The sequence below is a fragment of the Otolemur garnettii genome, unplaced genomic scaffold (assembly GCF_000181295.1).
Source record: "Otolemur garnettii isolate 467f Iridium unplaced genomic scaffold, OtoGar3 scaffold00013, whole genome shotgun sequence".
NCBI classification, from domain to species: Eukaryota; Metazoa; Chordata; class Mammalia; order Primates; family Galagidae; genus Otolemur; species Otolemur garnettii.
This window is the reverse complement of record NW_003852408.1, coordinates 25,579,764-25,600,138: the sequence shown is the minus strand read 5'-3', so window position 1 is coordinate 25,600,138 and position 20,375 is coordinate 25,579,764. Positions and strand designations below refer to the sequence as shown.

Here is a 20,375-nt window from a genome sequence, read left to right as displayed (position 1 = left end):
AAAAAAAAAAAAATGAAGTCTCCATCATTTTTATGGCTGCGTAATATTCCATGGTGTAAATATACCACCATTTGTTAATCCATTCGTGGGTCGATGGGCACTTGGGCTGTTCCATGTCTTGGAACTTATGAATTGGGCTGCAATAAACATTCTGGTGCAAATGTCTTCGTTGTAAAGTAATTTTTGATCATCTGAGTATATACCTAGTAGAGAAATTGCAGGATTGAATAGTAGGTCTACTTTTAGTTCCTTGAGTATTCTCCAAACTTCTTTCCAAAAAGGTCATATTAGCTTGCATTCCTGCCAGCAGTGAAGAAGTATTCCCTCTCTTTGCATCCATGCCAACATTTGGCATGTAGTATTGGTATTCTGAAACTTTGTACATGTAATGCTGAGCAAAGCAAGCTCTAATTATGAGATGTTGTGGCATTCTCTATGTCTTGAGAATCAGGATTATGAATGTAGAAGAAAGGAGACATAGACATACAGAGGTATGGAAGTGGTTGTGATGAGCAGAGAACTTATTGAGACGTTCTAGGGAATCTGAACTTTGAACTCAGTAATAGTTACAAACATTTCTGCTTTATAACAGTTCACTATGTCGTGGATTTGTTTCATTTGATAGTAAAAGGTTAAACTAGCAAATATAGGAAGGTATAATAGGATTTACCTTACAAAAAACTTGAATAGTAGGCAAAATTGCATTCTGTAAACCTTTACATATTTGCTAATAAATTTTACTAAATGTGTTCCCTTTGTAGAGGAGCTGTAGGAAGATAACACAGACCAGTCTGTTTTACATCAGACTTAAAACCATTAAATAAACCATCCATTGCCAGGCCCAGTTACTTGTGTCTCTCTGACCAGAGAACTTTATACCATCTCCACAAGCTGGAACAAGGTTGACATGTTCTCATGGCACTGCCTTCACGAGTCGTCCTCAAAATTCCTAAGCTGAATTGACTCTTACCCTGAATATGTAGGACATGCAGTATCATAGTTTTTCCACTGGACTCTAGTTACTTAATCTCCCCAGTAGAGAGTCGGAGACTCAGTGTTCATTTTTATCCTTCTAGTGCACAGTATAACATCAGTAAATAGCATGGAAAGTAATCAGTCAACCACAAATAAGCAAAAACTCAAATGAATACCCAGTGAACTTATAGTCTAGTTATAGAAGCAGAATATCTAGAATGAATCAATAAAAGGTTTTCATTTTGTTTTGATTTTTGCAAATATATAGTAATTATAAATCAAAGAGAATTTACAAGCTACCTAGGTTGAAAGAGAAATGAAGAATTGTTTAGGTCACTTTGGAGTATATATGAGTAAGTTTAGTCCTTATGCCAGAGAAAGCTAGAGTCAAATTTGATGAATAGAAAATGTATACTCTTGGCAAAAAACAGTTGATTTGAAGGGACAAACAAAAGTTCAATGAATAGTCATTTGATGAAAATTGTAACTGAGTTAACAATGGAGTCATGACAAATCAGTTTTGTAAGATGGGATGATTATTGGTACAGAGCATCTAATGTCTTTTCAAAAAGGTTTGATTCATTAAACCTTATAGTTAAAAATATTTTATATTTTAAAAAATGTTAAATTATCTTAAAAATACATAAAAATTCAAGTGGTTTATAAGTATATAAATTCCACTTTCTAGGGGCAACCACTGTTATGAATTTTTGGTGTATCCTTTCAAATATTATTTTCTCTGTGTATGCAAAGGTACATATTTCCATCAGACAAATATTTATACATACAGTATTCTCACCTATATGTGTATCTTACTTACTTCTAGCATAAGAATACTATGACCCTGTTTATAGCTGTATAGTACAACTTTTATAAGGTTATATTTTTATTTATATTCTATATTTATTAAAATTATTTTGTATTATAATTTAGACTTTTTTATTTTTACTATTTTAATAGTGCTTAGTATGTTTTTCTTTTCATCATATTTGGGATCCTTTAGTTAGAAAACAGAAATATTCCATTTATATTTATTATTATAACATAAATTTGATTAACTTATTTTTAAAATTTTTTAACGGTTTACTCTACACTTGATCTTAGCCAAAAGACTGAGAAGCAATTTTACTGCTTTCTCTGCTTTTTATTTTCTACTATATGGTTGGCTTTTGTTCTATGTATCTCTCCCCTGCTGATAATTCATTCTTTTGGTGGTTTCTTCATAATTTTATTTAATATATTTATATCTATGCTTCTTGACATATCAACTTCTAACAGTAACTACTAATGAAAGCAGTAACTACTTACTGCTTTATAAGGTAAGGAAGTAAATACAGTTGGATAATAGTGCTGTCTCCTAAGTTATTTCCTTACTGAGTTCTGATTTCCATTAGTGTTATTATTTTTATATGTTCAGAGTTCATACATTTTTTGGTAATTATTATTTCCACAGATGTTTAATTTTAGTTTGGGGTTTCAATGAATATATTGCTTGCCTCCAGACCTGTCTTTCCAAAGCTATAACAGTGCTTTAGTCCATTTTTGTTGCTGAAATAAAAACCTGAGACTGAGTAATTTATAAAGAACAGGAGCTCATTTCCTCATAGTTCAGGAATCTGGAAAGTCCAAGGTCAAGGTGTCAGCAGGTGAGATAGCTAGTAAAGGCTTGTTGCCCATAGATAGTGCTGCCTAGATGTCCTCACATGGTGGAGGAGTGCAAGAGCAAAGACAGCCACTTCCCTCCAGCCCTTTTATAAAACACTAATCCATTATGGAAGCAGAGCCCTCATAACTTCATCACTTTCCAAAAGGCTCCACTTCCTGATACTACCACAATAGAGATTAAGTTTCAACACTTAAAATTTTGGAGACATAATACTATGGCAACCAGTTATGGTCTTCATTGTGGTGTAGTTGTTAGTTGGCTATTTTTCATCATCAACAAGTTTTTCAAGATTGGTCAACAAGTACAAAATTCCCTCTGTGTTTTTGTGTTGTCATTATTCATATTTGAGACCAGAGTGAGTTTGCCTGAATGTGTAGATTGCTTGATTTTTTTTTCTCCTTCTTGAAATAACACTTCTGCCTACTATATGAAATAAGCTGCAATTTTTTATTGTGTTTTATTTTCTTAAATGTTTGTATGACCCATTATATTAATATAGTGTTCTATGACACTTGAAAATTTAAACATATAATATGCTAAAAGATACTATTAAATGACATGGGCATTGTGGTCACCAGCAATTTCAATCTGCATGTTCTCTCAAAATATTTCTTGCCATATTTGCTGGGTGCACTGCCCTGGGGGCTTATTTTCTATGGCCTTGCATTTTGAGAAGTATGTTGTCTAGACAAGAGATCAACCTGCTTCTTAGTGAAGTCTCCTAGATGACTGGCTTTATTTTGATGAGTTTGGCTTGATTTATCCCTGTTCTGCTGATTCTGTCTATCAGACACAAGGCAGGTTCATACTTTTCACTTCTTATTTAATCTCTCTGAAGTTTCTTCCGGGTAGTAGATTTGCTCACTCCTGTCCCCAGACTCTCTTTTTCTAAGTAAGAGTTTACTATCTGTACTCTTCTAGACTCCCTCCTTTATTTCCAGAGAAATGTATGCCCTGCTGGAGAAGTGGGCATCTATCAACTCTTGGTATACTCTGGTATACCCCTCTGGTGCTGAGTCCAAATTTCACAGCAAGATGTGAGATTATAGCCCCAATTTCTCAATTGTTTCTAGAGTTTCAGGGAGAGAAGAGTAATCATACTTTTATTTCATCATTTTTTTATTTTTTTATTTTTATTAAATCATAGCTGTGTACATTAATGTAATCATAGGGTACAATGTGCTGGTTTTATATACAATTTGAAATATTTTCATCATACTGGTTAACATAGCCTTCAAAGCATTTTCTTAGTTATTGTGTTAAGACATCATTTTATTACAGCCCATTATTAGAGATCATTGATCTGAAATACATAATAAAAATGCTCTTTGGGATGATTGTTCTAGCAGCCTGTTCAGGTAGTGATTAAAGTAGGACGAGGCAATATACCAAAAACTCTTAGAATAATCTAGGCCAACACAGTCCAATAGAACTTTCTGCAATGATGAAATTAGTCTCTATATTCACTGTCCAATATAGTGGTCACTAGCCACGTATAGCTACTGAGCACTTGAAATATGGTTTTTAAAACCAAGAAGCTAACTTAATTTGATTTTAATTAATTCAAATTTAAATGTATAGAGCCACACATAGTTTATGGCCGCCATATTGGACAGTGCAGATCTAAGCAATGTAAAAGCCTGAACGTTAGACTGCCACTGAAGAAACAGAAATAGCAGAGGACATTTGAGAGTAGTAGCACAAGAAAGAAATGGCAGAGTTTGCATAATGGAAGAGAGAAAGAGGAGTTTTAAACAATTCAAAGGCAGTGTGCTTGGGAAAATGGGGAGACTGCTGGTACCATCACATATAAAAGGATATGTCTTGAAAAAAATAGGTATTTTCAACAGATTGAGTTCCCAAGTGGAAAGGAGACCTCCTAGTGGAAATAACTATAAACAATTATAATTCTTATACTGAATTGGTGTGAAGGTGGAGGACAAAATAAAAAATCTTTTTCCTTGGCATTTCTCTCTTGAGTCTGTTCTGCCTCCAAACACCCCTTTTCAGAGATTGCTTTGTCCTCCCTGACATGGAGAGACTCTGATGTGTGGCATAATAATGATGGTTCAGAGAAATTACTATTTCACCTACTGAGTGATTAATATGAAATTAGTTCCTGAAACACTCAGTGGTACAGAGAGAATCAAGAAGGAATTTGGTTTTGTTTTAGAAAGGAAAAATACAAGATAAAATACTGCTTGGCATACATGCAGTACTTTTCATCCGAGAATCTCTACATACTCAGCAAGTTTAATTAATGAGAAAACCTCTGAGAAAGAGAAGTGATAAAATAAGGAACACAGATACCAGTGTTCTATTTCTGTGATTTTTAGATCAAGCTTGGTGTTTTTCTCTTCCATTAATGCACAAGCGTAGCCCCATGCGGCAGCCGGGGAATATTCGTCTTTCTGCTGAATGATTTCTCTTGAAGGCATCTTACTTAGGAGGGGTAGTAACCACGCTGAACCCACCCCCTAACTTTATTGATGTCCTTTGCTCTATTTGCAATGGAAATCTATCCCTATCATCAGAGTGCAGCGAGCTTTCTCTGATAATCAAGTCTGCACTGTCCCTAGAAAAAATTGTTTTGTTGCAGAAAGGAGCAGGTTATCTTCTTTCTCAAAAATTACTCAAAACAAACATCCATGAATCTAGGACTGCTGTACACTGAAGGGGATAGGCAAGGCCCCTTAATGGATACCCTACTGTGTAATCTTCTTTTCATCTTAATTCAGAATTCCTTGGAGATTCAAGCTGCTTTATGCAAAAATATAAATTTTGCTAATTACTCCTGAGTAGGGTGGATGGTTTGGCCTAGTCAAAAGAGATACGCAATAATATATCTTGGCTTTTATTTTTGTCTATCAAAACTTGAGGATGATTGCTGAGTTTCAGGGTTAGAGGGGGATTTATCCTGTGCCGCCTTCTTTTTCTATTTTTTTTTTCTTTTTTACTTTTTTTCTTCTCTTCCAAATTTCTTTTCTCCTTCACTTAAAAAATAAATAAAAATAAAAATACTATCTACCAAAAAAGAAAATACCTTGAAAAATCATGGCTTCCAAAGATTTTATAAAGGGTTTGACGTTTTGTAATAAAACTAGTTGCTGTGTATGTAAACAGCTGTTTTGGGGGGGAAGCTACTGAGGGGTTTTAGTTTTAGTTTTTTAACTCATGTAGGCCTTCCATATATGTCTCTAGTCACATATAGCTCTCTCATTTCTGGCCCACAGACCTTACACAGTCTCTGGACCCAGGATTTCAGGTTTGTCCTCATTCTTTCTTGAGTGTCTTCTTTGAGCCACCTGAGCCAGCATCATCTTACCCATTCATCCTGTGTACACAATGCACCCTGTCTGCCCCATGACATAAGATTTACCCTTAGTTCTGAGACCGCCTAATGCCATCAAGATCACCATTGTCCAGTACGATGCCATCATGACCTTTCCATTTTAATACATAACTGGGAGTTGAGAAGAGCTGATCTAACACTTTCCAGATTAGATTTCTAATTCTCAAAATTCAGATGGATTTGGAATCTACCTAAGTATATTTTTCGGCTCCTATTCCCAGTAGTCTGCAGAGTAGCCCTGATTAGCAGCAGCGTTTTGTAATATCACTTAAGGCTTCAGCACGGTGGATTTCTGCCAGTAATGGCGTTTAATTCACTTATATGTGCCAATTCATCTCTGTCAGGAACCTATTAATTTCCTCACTATTTTACTCTGTCTCTAGCCCCTATATAATGAGACACAATGATCCCCATTTGTGTAACCAAAAAACTTAGAGTCTCTTATAAATTACCCATGATACCACTGCTTTTAGTGACCAGAAAGCCTCTGTATTTCTTTTTCATATTTAAATCAATTTTTTGCAAGCTCTTTTCTTTAGAAGAATACACGGAACTCAAGTGCCCTAAGTAGTGAAATCATAGAAAACTATACGATTTCAGTGGGCTCTTTAACATGCATCCCTGTCCCAAGAATGATTTCCATAATATCACACCAAAGATGTACTATTCCCACAAACACAGCACATTTGTAGGAAGGGATTATTAATGAAAATCAGCCTCTGACTTTGCTATCAGTCCAGTCATCAGTAGGCAAGATGTGTCAAAATACCTAGAGCGTTGCTATCTCTCTAAAGACCCTGTAAAAAATAAAGGTATAAAAGTAGGAGATAGGAATTAACCCCCTTATGCTGTTGGCATTTCCGCATGGTGTGATCTTGAGTAAATGAGAAAGTGACAGCTGATAGGAAGAGTTAACAGATCCAGGAGAGCATTTCATTGTGTTAGCACGCAAAACTCACATACACCTCTGGTACTTGTTCTGTTTTTCAGGATTGGAGCAAAACATCAGGAGCTAAGGGAAAAGCAGGCAAGAGGTCTTGTGGATTATGCTGCTGGTGCATTCGGATCAGTGCACGATATGGATGATGATGAAATGGACCCCAATTACGCCAGAGTGAACCACTTTCGGGAACCGTGTGTGTCAGCAAGTGTCTTCAGATCTCCATCTCCTCCTAGGGCTGGGCCATTTGGTTTCCCTCGGGATGGCCGTCCACTGTCTCCAGAGAGAGACCACTTAGAGGGTCTCTATGCCAAGGTCAACAAGCCGTACCATCCCCCAGCTCCAGTTGACAGGTAATATAACTTAGTGAAAGATGAATGTAGTTTTAATTCAGTAAGTCTCGAATCATCTCTACTGCTAAAGCAGATAAAAACATGTCCTTCAATCTGTTAGAACTGAAATGATGGGGTACCCTAGACAAGTGCTGTCCTTTGACCTACCCATAAGGTATCCGCCATCAAGAATAAAACAATTGCCAGTTATAAGGTGATGTGAATGAATAGTAGTAGTAGAGTTCATGGTGCAACAGGGAGCAATTTTTGAAGGAATATTGTGACACAGAACTAATGGTAAAACCTTTGAAGGGATATTGTCCTTTCTTTTGAGAACCCGAGAGCCCCATTGTAAAAGGCTTATTCAAGAAGACGACATGACACTTGGAGGTGAGGCGTCAAAGAAGAGAAAATGATGACTTCCAAGTAGTGTAATTGAAGTGGGATTTTAGACAGCTGTGGAGGAACAAGGGGCTTTGAAAAGCGAAATTGGGATTTTGTACTCAAGGAAAATGTGACCCTGTATTGATATTCATGGATGATCAGAGGTATAAAAGGGTGATAATCTTGGCAATAGGAGTTTGATGAAGTAGAGAAAGATAAGAGGTGACAAGGCCAAGGGTCTTTAAGTTTAGCAGCTGAGGAAAGAGATAATAGGACCATCTGTCAGTACAACTGAAGTAGGTAGGGAACAAGAGGATTCCAACCCCACCTCCTGCCAAAAGTAAAATGCCTTATCCCTTGAAAGACTGGTATAAGGACATTTTAGTCAATACACACTGTTAGGTGACCCTTGGAATTACACATGCAAGGAATGAGTTGACTGACCTGTCTATCTGACCGTAGCTTAAAGCATGAGGGGAGGAGGTGGGAGGAAGGGTGGCAGGAGCAAAGAGCTCTCATTCTATATGAAAAAAAGACTTGTTCCCCAGATTTCTCAGGGCTCTGACAACCACCCAGTCCCTATTAGTAACCAGCCTTTGTGTGATAGCGTGATATATTGCGTATGTTTACCGTTTACATTTCCCCAGCTGGGTGATATTATGCACTTTCAATTAGGTTGGGGAGAGGAAGGGAAATCATGGCATTTTTATGCAGACTGTAAAGTGTAGCTTCACAAGACTGATTACCTTTCAGAGCCTTTCCAATAACCAAGTGGAAAGGAAGGAGCAATTTTTAATCCTTACTGTCAAGCCTCCAGGTTGATAATATTAAAGAAAGATGGTCAAGTTTTTCTTTGGGACAAAATGAAAATATAAATTCTTATGACTCTGATACCACCATAATAACTAAACTGCTAATGCAAAGAATTGATTAAGAGTTGGACTCTGTCTGCCCAGCCTTCATATAGAGTTGAATTTTATCTTGAAAATAATGACAACAGGCATGAGCCTCTTCTTTCCCAGATCAGAGTCAGTCTTCTCTCTAAACCAGATGGTTCTCCATACCAGGCCTCCTCGCATGTTCCACAGCTAGAATCTCAACACAGAGGGACTATTTCTAGGAACCTCCCAGCCAGTGTTTCCCAATGCTAATTCTATGGAAATAAGTATGAGGCATTTTATTTAAAATGGTTCATAAGTCAAATAGTATATATGGGGGAGTTGGGGTTAATCCACAAGTAGCAGGTCTCCTTACTATGGTCTTCTTATGCCCAGTTCACTAGCACACATTCTGCATCTCTAAGAGGACCATACAACAACCAGCACTCATCATCCTCCTCCACATTTTTGTCATGTAAAGCTTATCTCCATCCCAGACCTTATGGTTATTCTTTAGAACACTATTTAGGGAACTATCCTAAGCTAATGTTCACCAAGTAAAATCTGACCAAGGAAGAAATTTCTTACGATAATCTTAACTCCAGACACAATAAAATGATACCAAGAAAAAAATTTATCATTTACTGCCCAGTCCAGACATATGTATGACTAATAGAGTCTTCCTTTTGGCTCTGACCCCTTTTAACTAATAAATGATTGAAAGCCGCTTTCAGTAGAGTTTAAGACTGTTGTCATATTTTTAGATAGCAGATCAAAGATTTGTCTTTCTTCAGCTCTTTAATTATACTTAACAACTGCTCTTATTCTGTAAGTCTTAAAGCAAGCATGTTTGTCTTGACTCATAGTAGGCATTTGGTAATGTTAGCTATCACCATCATCACCATCGTTATTATTACTTCCTTTATCAATAAAGTTCTGAACTTTCCTAATATACCCAGGCCCACATAAGTCTAAGAAGAGTTGCTGTGACAGTGTCCCTAACAGTGTGCATAACTGGGAACTACACCTACCACATGTACAGTCAGAGGGCACTGCCACGCATCCACCCATCTGTTCAGTCTTCACTCATGCAGTGTTTGTTTGGCACCTTGAGAACACTGAAGAGAAAATACAGAGATGACTAAGATACAGTCTGAGTCTGAAGAAAGTCATGTTCTAGTCAGTTGGGGACCAACACATGTGGAAGTAGATAATTACAGTATAATGTAAATAGAAGAGCTCTGCCTGGGCTAGTCGGGAAAGGCCTGATGATATTTGAAATGGCTCTGGAAGGATTAGTGAAAATGGACCAGATGCAGTAGGAAAATTGTTTTCCTTACAGAATAATTAAGCATGTAGATGGGCAGAGCAGCCTGAAAGAGCAGGCCTGCTGGAGGAGCTCGGAAGCACCCAGACCTGGAGCGAGGGTTAGGAATGAAAGTGATGGGAAAGGAGGTCGCAGAGCAGGTCACAGTCAGTTGTGAAGGGACGGGTCGCCTCTTCTGCTGCTGCTAACCCATCGGTAGTCGCTATTTGAAATCCATGTAAAGAAGGGAAGCTATGCCTGAGTAGGGGTGTTCTCCCTGGGCTCCAGAAGGATGAGTGGAAATGTGTGTGCAGTGGGCATTGATGGATTTGCCAAACCTATGGACAATGGGAACCTTTAATGGACCCTAATTGGGGGATGAGCTGACAGATTTGCGTTTAGGGAAAATAGCTCTTCCAGCTGGATGACAGACAAAGAGAGAGACAGACTGTGAGACAAATTGGTAGCTGACTACAGTAGTAGGAGATGACAAGGGCCTGGAATAAGAGAGGGGCACAGGAGACAGGGGAAAATAAGAAGTAGCCCAAACCTTTAGGTTAAAATGAAGGGAAAGATGTTTAGCAGATACCATAGACATGAGGCTTTCAAATGTATCAGAGAGGTCAATAGAATAAGAACTGAAGAGAGGAGTTTGGGTTTGGCCATTTAAAGGTCATCAGTTAATTTAGAGAGAACAGTTTCAGGGGAGAATAACCACAGAGTGAGAATTACAACAAGAAGAAAGTTGATTAGGAGGTGAGAACTTAGAGAGTGAGCTCAGGGTGATAAGGGGAGACAGCAGAGTTGTGGCGTGGAAAAGATCGCAACTTTGAAGTTCCTTCTGTGACAGTATCTCAGAGCTAACAAGAGAATCTAGAGACCATCCAGAATAACCTTCTCATATTATTATTGCAGAAACTGGGGCCCAGAAAAGATGAGTGCCTTGTCCGAGGTCATATAGCATGGAGTCAGGACTTTATTCTGGATCTCTCCATGTCATACAGTATTCTTTTCCTACCCCACAGTGTTATATAGATCACACTCTGATTTCCTAGTTAAGGAAATGAGTACCCATGTAGATAGAGTGGCATACATGTGGTGATCTGGGTTTAGTCTTTCAGACAGTACTATATGATGCTCAGTGAAATAATTTTCCCAAAATGCCATTTCTCATTTTCATGCATGTAATTCAACAAATATTTAGTCATTGCTAAGGGCCAAGACCTGAATTCAGTACTGGGTTCACCAGGGAGCCTAGGGAAGCTTCTCCTTAGGGAGCTGGCAGCCCAGAGGTGATAGGATGGTGTACCCTTGCAATGAGAATACCACACATTGTGCTGCCCTGAGGCACACAGAGAGAAACCACTGGCTGTTAGCCTGGAGGTGCAGAGAGCAGCAGGGGTGAAAGCTGAGCAGTAAGGAAGCGTGGTGTGTAAAGGGTCTAAATGAAGCTCACTGAAACCGAAACCTGGGATAGGGGCAAATGGAAAGGTAAAATAGAGGGTCTTAGAGCTTCCAAGGACAGATGAGAGAGCCTCAGCCAGCCTCCATCTTGATCTTGAGAGAGGCAAGGCCAGGGCAGGATCTGGGGCTGGAGCTGAGGAGGACTCTGAAGGTTCAACAGGAGACAGTCCTGGAATTTAGCAGCTTTCTGATAGATGGCATAGATCTTTACCTTCTGATCTGTAAGAGGGGATTATAATAATGGCCTCATGTGTCGTGATGGTTGAAGATGAATTTACATTTTGCATTTTTTGAATACCCATATAAAATATACCCAACTTTTCCATATATCTCAATCTCAACAGGAACATATCATGTGTGGGTGAAAACTTTTTAATAGGGGCAACTTCCATCTCATACCTCTTTGCCTCTCCAGTGTTGGCCCTAAGTCCTTCTAAGGACAAACAAACAAACCAAGAAACTTATCTTATAAAGGATTCATCTGTAAGTGATAGTGTTTATAAAACCATCTCTAGCACTGTGGCCGAGACATAGGACTGGATTCTCACAGTGCTGGTTCCTACAGACTTGGTTAAGTCCTGCCTAGAAACTGACAGTGTAGAATTTATAATGTGTTCATTTCCACTGCAGTGTCAGCATTTAAAGGGCTCCCACAGTATATTAACGTGGCAACTTTACATCTGGATGAGGACAAAATAGTCCTAAATAAAAGGACTAGGAGATTTCTGTGGCTTTTGCCATAATCGTGGTTTTGCTTTAGTCTGTAGGGTTATTCAACAATCTTTTCTAGGAGCTGCCAAAGGCATTTGATCATACTTGCTGTCAGTAAAAATGTCTGGAGCGTTACCCCATGAAAGATGTGTATTTGTTTCTCAGTGATACACACTTGCTAATGTAGATATTATAAAACATATACTAAATATAGAAATTTATAAAAGACTAAGACTTTAAAAATCACAACCTAAGTAGCAGTTTTAATACATTCTTCCTCCTGCAAGTGGGCCTTATCCAGGCCCCCTTTGGGTGCCACACTCCAGGTTCTGCTGGGGTAGGGCCCTTGGCTGCTTTTGCTCCCTATTGTGTCCTCGGTCCCTGGGGCAGTCCATAAATATTCTTGGGAAGATAAATGAGTAAATGGTTTAACAGAATCTTAGAGTCAGGTAAGATTTTGGTGGTCAAGCCTCACATCTGGCTTACCAGGGTCATCTTCTCCATAAAAATCCCCCACGAGGTGTCCTTTGAACTATGTTGGCATATTTCCAGTGACAACAACTCCTTTTATCTTAAAATATCTTTTTTCACTTTTTGTTCACTTTAATTGATATAGAAATGCCCAGTTTTTATCCATGCTAACACTGTTGCCATGTAACATTTACCATGCATCCTAGATCAACCTACCTGGACACAGGTCTAAGCTTCGCTGATAGCCCTTCAGATATGCAAAGTGACTGCTATACCACCTTCATTAGCAAACATTTATTAAACTCTAAGTATGCGGCAGGCTGTGTGCTCAGCATTGGCCTTAACAAGGTTTCAGGAAACATGGAACATAACCTTGAGGAGTTTATCATATAATCGGTTTTCAGAAGAAACTCCCCCAGCTGTTTTTATCCTTCTTGTATTATAATCCACACCTATAAGCCCTCTGGTAGCTATGTCTTGAATATATAACAGTCAAGTCTATTGAGTTTATGATTGCTACGTTGAGCACAGCAGGCAGAACTAGGAACCACATTTCACATATGGTCCGAAAAAAACCAATGGGTCTCTTATGTCCTCTGGATTTAATTCTTTACACTTATTAGTGTGGCCTAAACTCTTAAACCAGTTGTCATTACTACTTTATAGTGAGTTTTTTAAGTATCCATTTTTTTAACTTGAGTTGCTATCAAACCAAATTCCCCAATATATTGTACAATGATTTTCCAAAATACAGGACTTCCTCTTTATCCAAGTTAAATATCTTTATAAACTTATTAGGTTTAGCCCATTGTTACGGCCAATAAAGACATTTTTAAAGTACTGATGTTTGTCCTCCAATATATTAGCTATCTTTCCTCAGTTATATCATCCTCATATTTAATCATTGTGGACTCATCCGTGTCATTGATAAGATCATTGATCAAAGTCAAGTATAATCCCTGCAACTCATCACTCAAGACCTCCATTAATCAACACTGTTTGGGATCTTCAGTCAGCTATTAATCTCGTCTACCATTATCCAGTCTGCATTCTTTGATTCATCTGTGAGCTTATCACAATGATATCGAGGCACACCAAGTTTGTAAAGATCCCTTCATATGCCACTCCAGTAACCCTAACAAGCAAGGGAATAACTTGTTCCCAGTGAACCCTACAGATCACTTTTTTTCCCTTCCTGGTGTTCAAAAATAATGTGTCCATTTAGATTTAACTATGCAAAGTGAGACTTTCTGTGGTCCAATGTAAATGGAGACATTTAGCATTTGCTTAATAACTTCTTAACTTACCAACCAATATATGGCAGCTGTGAAATTGAAGTAGCCAGTAGCACACAGCTCTTTAATACTGTAGCTAGGTGACCTTGACTTACCATCATGTATCCAAAAATGTTTGCAGAAAAACTTTTATTGAGCATCTGTTGTATTCCATACATCGTACAAAGAAGTTTAGAAACAATCTCTCCCTCAAGGAACTCACTCATATAGCTGAAACTATCTCATAAACGATAATTACCATATAACCGAATTACAATAGGGGTATATTCAGACATACTGTAAAAATCATGAAATTGCAAAGGCATTCAATTCAGGAAAGACCTGAAACTATGAATTGGTCTTTCTAGCATCTTGGTTCAAATGTACCAATTTTTAAAAGCCTCAGTTTCCTCACTGTAAAATGAAGACAGGAGTAGATATATTCTCCTCTGGATTGTTTATAGATTAAGGAAAATTATCCCAGCGCCCAGCTCCATAAATGTCAACTATAACTATTTAGGAAGGTTGCTGCACTACACAGTCTTGGACTATATTTTATATTATTGGGATGTATCTTGAGAAGGTTATTTAACTATAACTAGGAAAGTTATTGATTATATCTAGCTGTTGACTCTTAAAGCTGTAGGTTTGGGAACCTGTTAGAGTCGATCTGTTCCACTGTCACATGTCTAGTGGTCCATTCCTAACTCCAGCCTCAACTCCCACTAATGTATAACAATCGTCAGAAACACAATGTGGAACAGAAAAGCAAGTGAGGGGATACGAGGCAAGAAAACTAAATAATGGTTCACGTACTGCTAGATCAGTCATATCATCCGTATAAGTGATGAGTGCAGTTATTACGCGCCGAGCTATTCTGGCAGTTGTGTAAAAGTAACTCATTAGATGTCCCTAAGCTTGTCATCAGAGCTAAGGCTGTCTTCCTGCCATGTCACTTGAATGTCCGTCTGGTTCAGAGATGGGCTAAACAATTGTCCACACAATGGGCAAGCCAATTTTGGGGGGTCCCAGAAGAATTGTCAATAACAACAGAGTGTCCAGTCAGATCTTATTTGGCTATGAACAACAGAAAGCCCAACTGTGCCTTACCCATTAAAGAACTTGGGGTGGCCTTGACCTCCTAAAGCAGCCCCTTTTCTGCTTCCCCTTTGTCTTTCCCAGTGGTGAGGCCTCTTCCTCGTGTTGTGTCACAACTCCCAGGTGGCTGCTGCAGCTCCACGCTTCATCTCCACCTCCCAAGGCCACCAAAGAAAGATAAAGGGGCAAATATCACCGGAATGTGTCAGTCAAGTTCATTCCTGTGAAAAGATTTCCCAGAACACCCCAACAACTTATCATTGGAAAAATTTGGGTTAAAAGTTCACTCAAGTTGCAAGGGGGTGTTAAAAAATAGTTATTTTATCTTTCAGGTAAACCAAGTCAAGGAGAAAGGAGTCGTGAGTGGCTTTTAGGTTGTCATTCCGTGGAATCCATCAATCAGATTACCTCTCGATGACTTCTCTCTCGCTCTCTCTTTCTTTCTTTCTTTTTTTTTTTTTTTTTACTTCCCTTTAATAATGCAAAAGTTGTAGATTAATGCTGTGTAGTGCTTTGGTCAAGTATATTCCCATTAACTCCCTGTGGGAGGCTATTCTTATTATGTAGACTCTCTTTTATAGCTCAAACAGAAATATTGCCATCTGAAGAAATTCTAATCTCATTTAACTAAGGCAACTGGGGGTGAGGAGACATGTATTCCTTATTTTAGTAACCACTGAAAAAGTATGTTTTGGGAAATTCTAAGAATAGGCCAATAAAGGATAAGAAAAGAATTAACAGGAGAGCTTGAAGCTGTGTGAACAGCTGGGTAGGAACATATTTTGTGCTATTGGGGCAATGGGGGATGGCTGGTATCTCTTGGCGGTAACAATTTGATTTCTGAGAGCCAGCATTTCATTGACCACATCTTTGTCACCTGCAGCTCACATTTCTGTTGGTGTTTTTCCCTAGTCTCTTTCTCTCTAGTCAAGTTTCCAGTTAATTGTGTTTTAGTTTAACAGCATTTTAGCTCTCACTCTGTCTCAGGACTGTGGGGCTGTGCGTAGGGACTTGAGTGGTGAGTACAGTAGATTACTTAGAGAAGTGTTTTTTTAGTCTCTACACAGCCAGAGTGATCTCATTCCAGTTTGGGAATCGCAGTGATTAATGCCATTTACACAGAGACTTAACTCATCAGTTGAACCAAGCAATCAGAATTTTTTTTCTCAGAACATATTATGATCAATTTTTAAGTGACTTTTAAACAATAATGAGAAATCTCTTAATGAAAGAATCTCTATGGCCAGATAAGTGCTCATAGTAACTGATATACCATTAACTCCCCTTTCCCTCATCCCCCCTCTTTAAAACTTGATGTCCTCATTAATTTTTTTCCATCTTCTGAGAGCCCTCCTCTTGGGACTATGTTAGTTATGTCTGCCTAAATTGTCAGCATCCAGGGGTGACAAATGTAGATAATCTTCTCCTTTATTATGTCTGAGCTAAGCAAGGAGGGTTGGTACTCAGGGACCATCCATTTCTAAGACACTCGCCATCCTCAAGTAAGTGGGCACGTTTGACGAATATTTGCCAAAGGCTTATCCTCATTTCTTAAAGCTGTCATCTAAGCATTGACTTGAATATTTTTCAAACAAATGTCCAGATCCTTCGGATACATGCACCTAACTAATTGTGTTTACTAAGAGGAGATTGAAGAAGATGTGTAGAATATCTTCATTTAGACATAAAATAACATTAAGAGAACAGAATACAGAGTTTCCTGCCTTCTAGTGGAGTGTTTTTCAACCTTTCTTAGCTCACAGCACACTTAAATTTCCATGGCACTTTTAAAGTATGTTGATCAAAAAAAAAAAGTTAAGAAAAGGAATGTGCCTTGAACTTCTTTTGAAAATAAGTTAATTAGTGATCCTTAAAAATTTTCACAGCACACCTAAGATCATTTCATCTTAACAGACTGGTTGACAATCACTGCTCTAGGGAGATGAAGCTGAAAATTTAGAATAGTAGTGCTCAGATGTTTTGATAAGGGTGGTCATGATGAATGCAGTTCTGGGTGGTCAAAGAAGGCTCCTTAGGAACTGATATAATCTGAAGAACAGGTAGAAGTCCAGTGGGCAGAAGAGAAAGCACAAAGGCCCAAAGAGAAAACATGGGGCATTTAGGGAACTACATATATTAGAAGTGCTGGCATATAGTGCGTAAGTAAGGGCCAGCTGGAGGCAAAAAATGAAAGTCAGCACAGGCCTTTTCGTGAGAGGCCAGACAATCTAAGATAAAGCATTTAGACTTTAGCCCAAGGGCAGCAGGGAACTCTTGAAGTAGGCTTGGCACATTCAAGTTTGTCCTTTAGAAAGAGGACAGAAACCCTGTACAGTAGGAATCTATTTCACAAGTGAGAAGTTGGAGGCTCAGAGAAATTAAGAAACTTACCTACGGTGAGACAGGTAATAAGTTCGCAGAGCCAGAGTTTCAACCCAGGTCTTACTCTGAAACCCATGCATGAGCTTCCAGCCATGCTCGGGTGTTTCAAACTGCAGGGTTGTAACGTATTAGAACATCTTGAAATCAATTTAGTGATTGACATTTTTTTTTTAAGGATGAGAGAAAAGAATAGAAAAAGATCATTGAATTGATTGTAATAAATTTAAGTATTATTTTGCATTTTTTATGTTTCAGCCATGTATGTATATAAAATGAAATCTGTACACGTGTAAATAGGGTATATATGTAACTGAGTATTGGGACATGAAGCAAATGCATTTCTCACTGTTTACTGCAATGAAATGTTAGAAGTCACTAAGCTTATGCAGAGAGCATGCATGCTGCTCCTGACCTGCCAGACATTCCCCCCGTCTCCCTCCCTCATTCATTCATTCATTCATCCATTCATTCTTTCATTCCACCAAAAAATACTGGATGTCTGTTATGTGCAAAGCACTCTACTCCAGGCTATCAGGATACAAAGACATATCAGAAGTCTCGGGCTTTGACCTGTTTCTCTGTAGTAGGGCTAGATCTGTGTTGATCTGCCACACTTACGGCAGGCCTCTTGTGACCTGCGGTTTGCATTAATCTCTTCGGTGAAGCCACATACCTTTTCACACACAATCTTTGCAGATGCTAAGGACAGATTCCAAAGTGCCCTCTTTATAATTCCTGTATTTAATGCAATGTGTAATCAAGAATAGGCCATTGTTAGGTCAATTGCTTTCCTGTATTTATCTTTTCAAACAATAAATAATCAGTGGGATGAGAAAGGGCAGTAAAAGATAGTTTTAATGTTAGTTCTCATAAATATCCAACATCTTAAAGAGATGTTTTAATATTTATATGCGGCGGACTACCCTCCTCTCTAGAGAGCTGACGGAGGATTGATATGAACCCATCCAGAAATAGAATTCAAGAGCCATTGTTTTACACAGACTTTCAATCAATCCTGAGTAAGCACTCTGGGTTCCCTCAAACTGGGCCATTACTCAGCCTCTCACTTTTAAAATTGCCAAGACACTAAGAGGGATATTCTCTTCAATGCAGACACAGCAGATTTTCTATGTCAAGGTCAGGAGGAGGCCTGGGCTCAAGCCATGCCCTTCCTTAGAGGAAAGCCTGACCAGAGAGCCTTATACCTTTCCCTCTCTGGTTACTTCATGAAAACCAAACCCAGGGGAGGCCACGTCAGGTCACATGCACATTTAACACCAAGAACATAAAGCACCATTGTTATAGAGAATGTTAGCCTTTAAAGTCAAACAAAAGGCAAGAATAGCTCACAGTAAAGAACAGTTCCCTTAATACACCCTTTCGTATAGTGTATATGATATTGTGTATAGAATTTATATTAGTTATTATTTATATTATGGTCTAAGAACCAGGAGATAGACCAAAGGAAGACAGAGAAGGGAAATCTGTATATAAGAGATAGCTTAGCAGTTAAGAGCACAGATTATAAAGCCAAGCCTTCTTGTATAGAAGGCTGAGTTTACCACACAGTATAGTTGTGTGACTTTCAGCACATCACATACCTTCTCTGTGGCTCAGTTGCCACATCTGTAAAATGGGTATAATCACAGTACCTACATCAGAGTGTTGTTACAAGGATTTAACCAATCTTAAACAAACAAACAAAAAATAGCAGCTGGCAATTAATAAGCACCATTTAAGTTAAGCTACTATTATATATGCTGATATCTGGCATTTACACCAGTCTGCCTTTAAGATTGCTATGAATTCCCTAAGACTGAACCCAAGTAGTTGTTTTTGTTTTTGTTTTTGTTTTCCAATTTGGATGAACCATTCTTACCAACATAACCTCGTGTATTTTTGTCAACTTTTTCCATACTATATAGTTAGAGTTGTTACCTAGATTTGTTAGTTATCTATAACAGCTATATAGTGATAGGTAAATAGTTATAGTTATTTTTTAACTTTTATTTTGAAATTTTTATAGAGTCATTGAAAGTTGTAAATATAGCATAGAGAAGTTTCTTCACCCAGTTTTCTTCGGTGGTTATGTCTTATGTAATTATGGTACAATATCAAAACCAGGAGTTGGACGCTGGTATGATGCGTGTGCATAGTTTCTGCCATTTTATCACATAGGTGGACCACGATAATAACCATCTCTGCAATCTTGATACAGAACTATTTTCTTTACCACAAAGACATCCCTTGTGGGACCCCTTAACAGCCACTTACCCTTTCCCCATCCCTAACTCTTGGCAATCACGAATGTATTTTCTACCTCTATAATTCTGTCATTTCTAAAATGTTACGTTAATGGAATCACATAAACGGGGAAGTATGCGACCTTCCAAGATTGGCTACTTTCATACGGGCTTAATGCCCTTGAGATCCATCCACGCTGTGGGCATAATCAGCTCTCTTAATTTCTAAGTAGTATTCCATGCTATGGGCATACCACAATTTGTTTAGCCATTCATCTATTGAGAGACATTTTGGTTGTTTCCAGTTTGTGGCTACTACAAACTGGGCTGCTAGAAATGATCACTGAGAAGTTTTGTGCGAATAGAAGTTGTGTGTCTTCCATTTTTATCTGTATGCTTATTTCCTTTTCTTGCCTTATTGTGCTGGCTAGAATTCCCAGGACCATGTTGGAAAACAGTCTTACCACTGAGTGGAATGTTAGCTGTAAGATTTTGCAGCTGTCTTTATCAAGTTGAGGAAGTTTCTCTTAAATCCTGGTTCGTTGTCTGGGAGTTTTTAGCATAAATAATGGATATTGCGTTTTGCCAGATACTGTTTCCATTTCAATGTAACCATGTGATTTTTCTTTTTTTAGCCTGTTAATAGTTTACATTTGTTCACTTTTCAAATCTTGAACCAGCCTTGCTTCTCTGGAAGAAAACCCATTTCGTCACAGTATATAATTCCTTTTATATATTACTAAATTCTATTTGCAAGTATTTTGATAATAATCTTTACATCTATAGTCATGAGGAATATTGGCCTGTGGTCTTATTTGTTTGTGCTGGTTTTGATGCCAGAGTAATACTGACTTCATTGAATCAGTAGAAAAGTGTTGCCTCTTTTTTTTTTTTTTTTT

General features: G+C 38.2%; 1 protein-coding gene across 1 annotated transcript in view; it reads left to right on the top strand.

The window, feature by feature from the left end:
- Positions 1-20,375, top strand: part of LOC111723592 (partitioning defective 3 homolog B-like) — a 174,325-nt gene that overhangs the window by 66,392 nt on the left and 87,558 nt on the right. Inside the window, exon 3 of the mRNA XM_023510377.1 lies at positions 6,984-7,286. Coding sequence (XP_023366145.1) covers positions 6,984-7,286 — 303 coding nt within the window. The remainder of the gene's footprint in view (positions 1-6,983; positions 7,287-20,375) is intronic.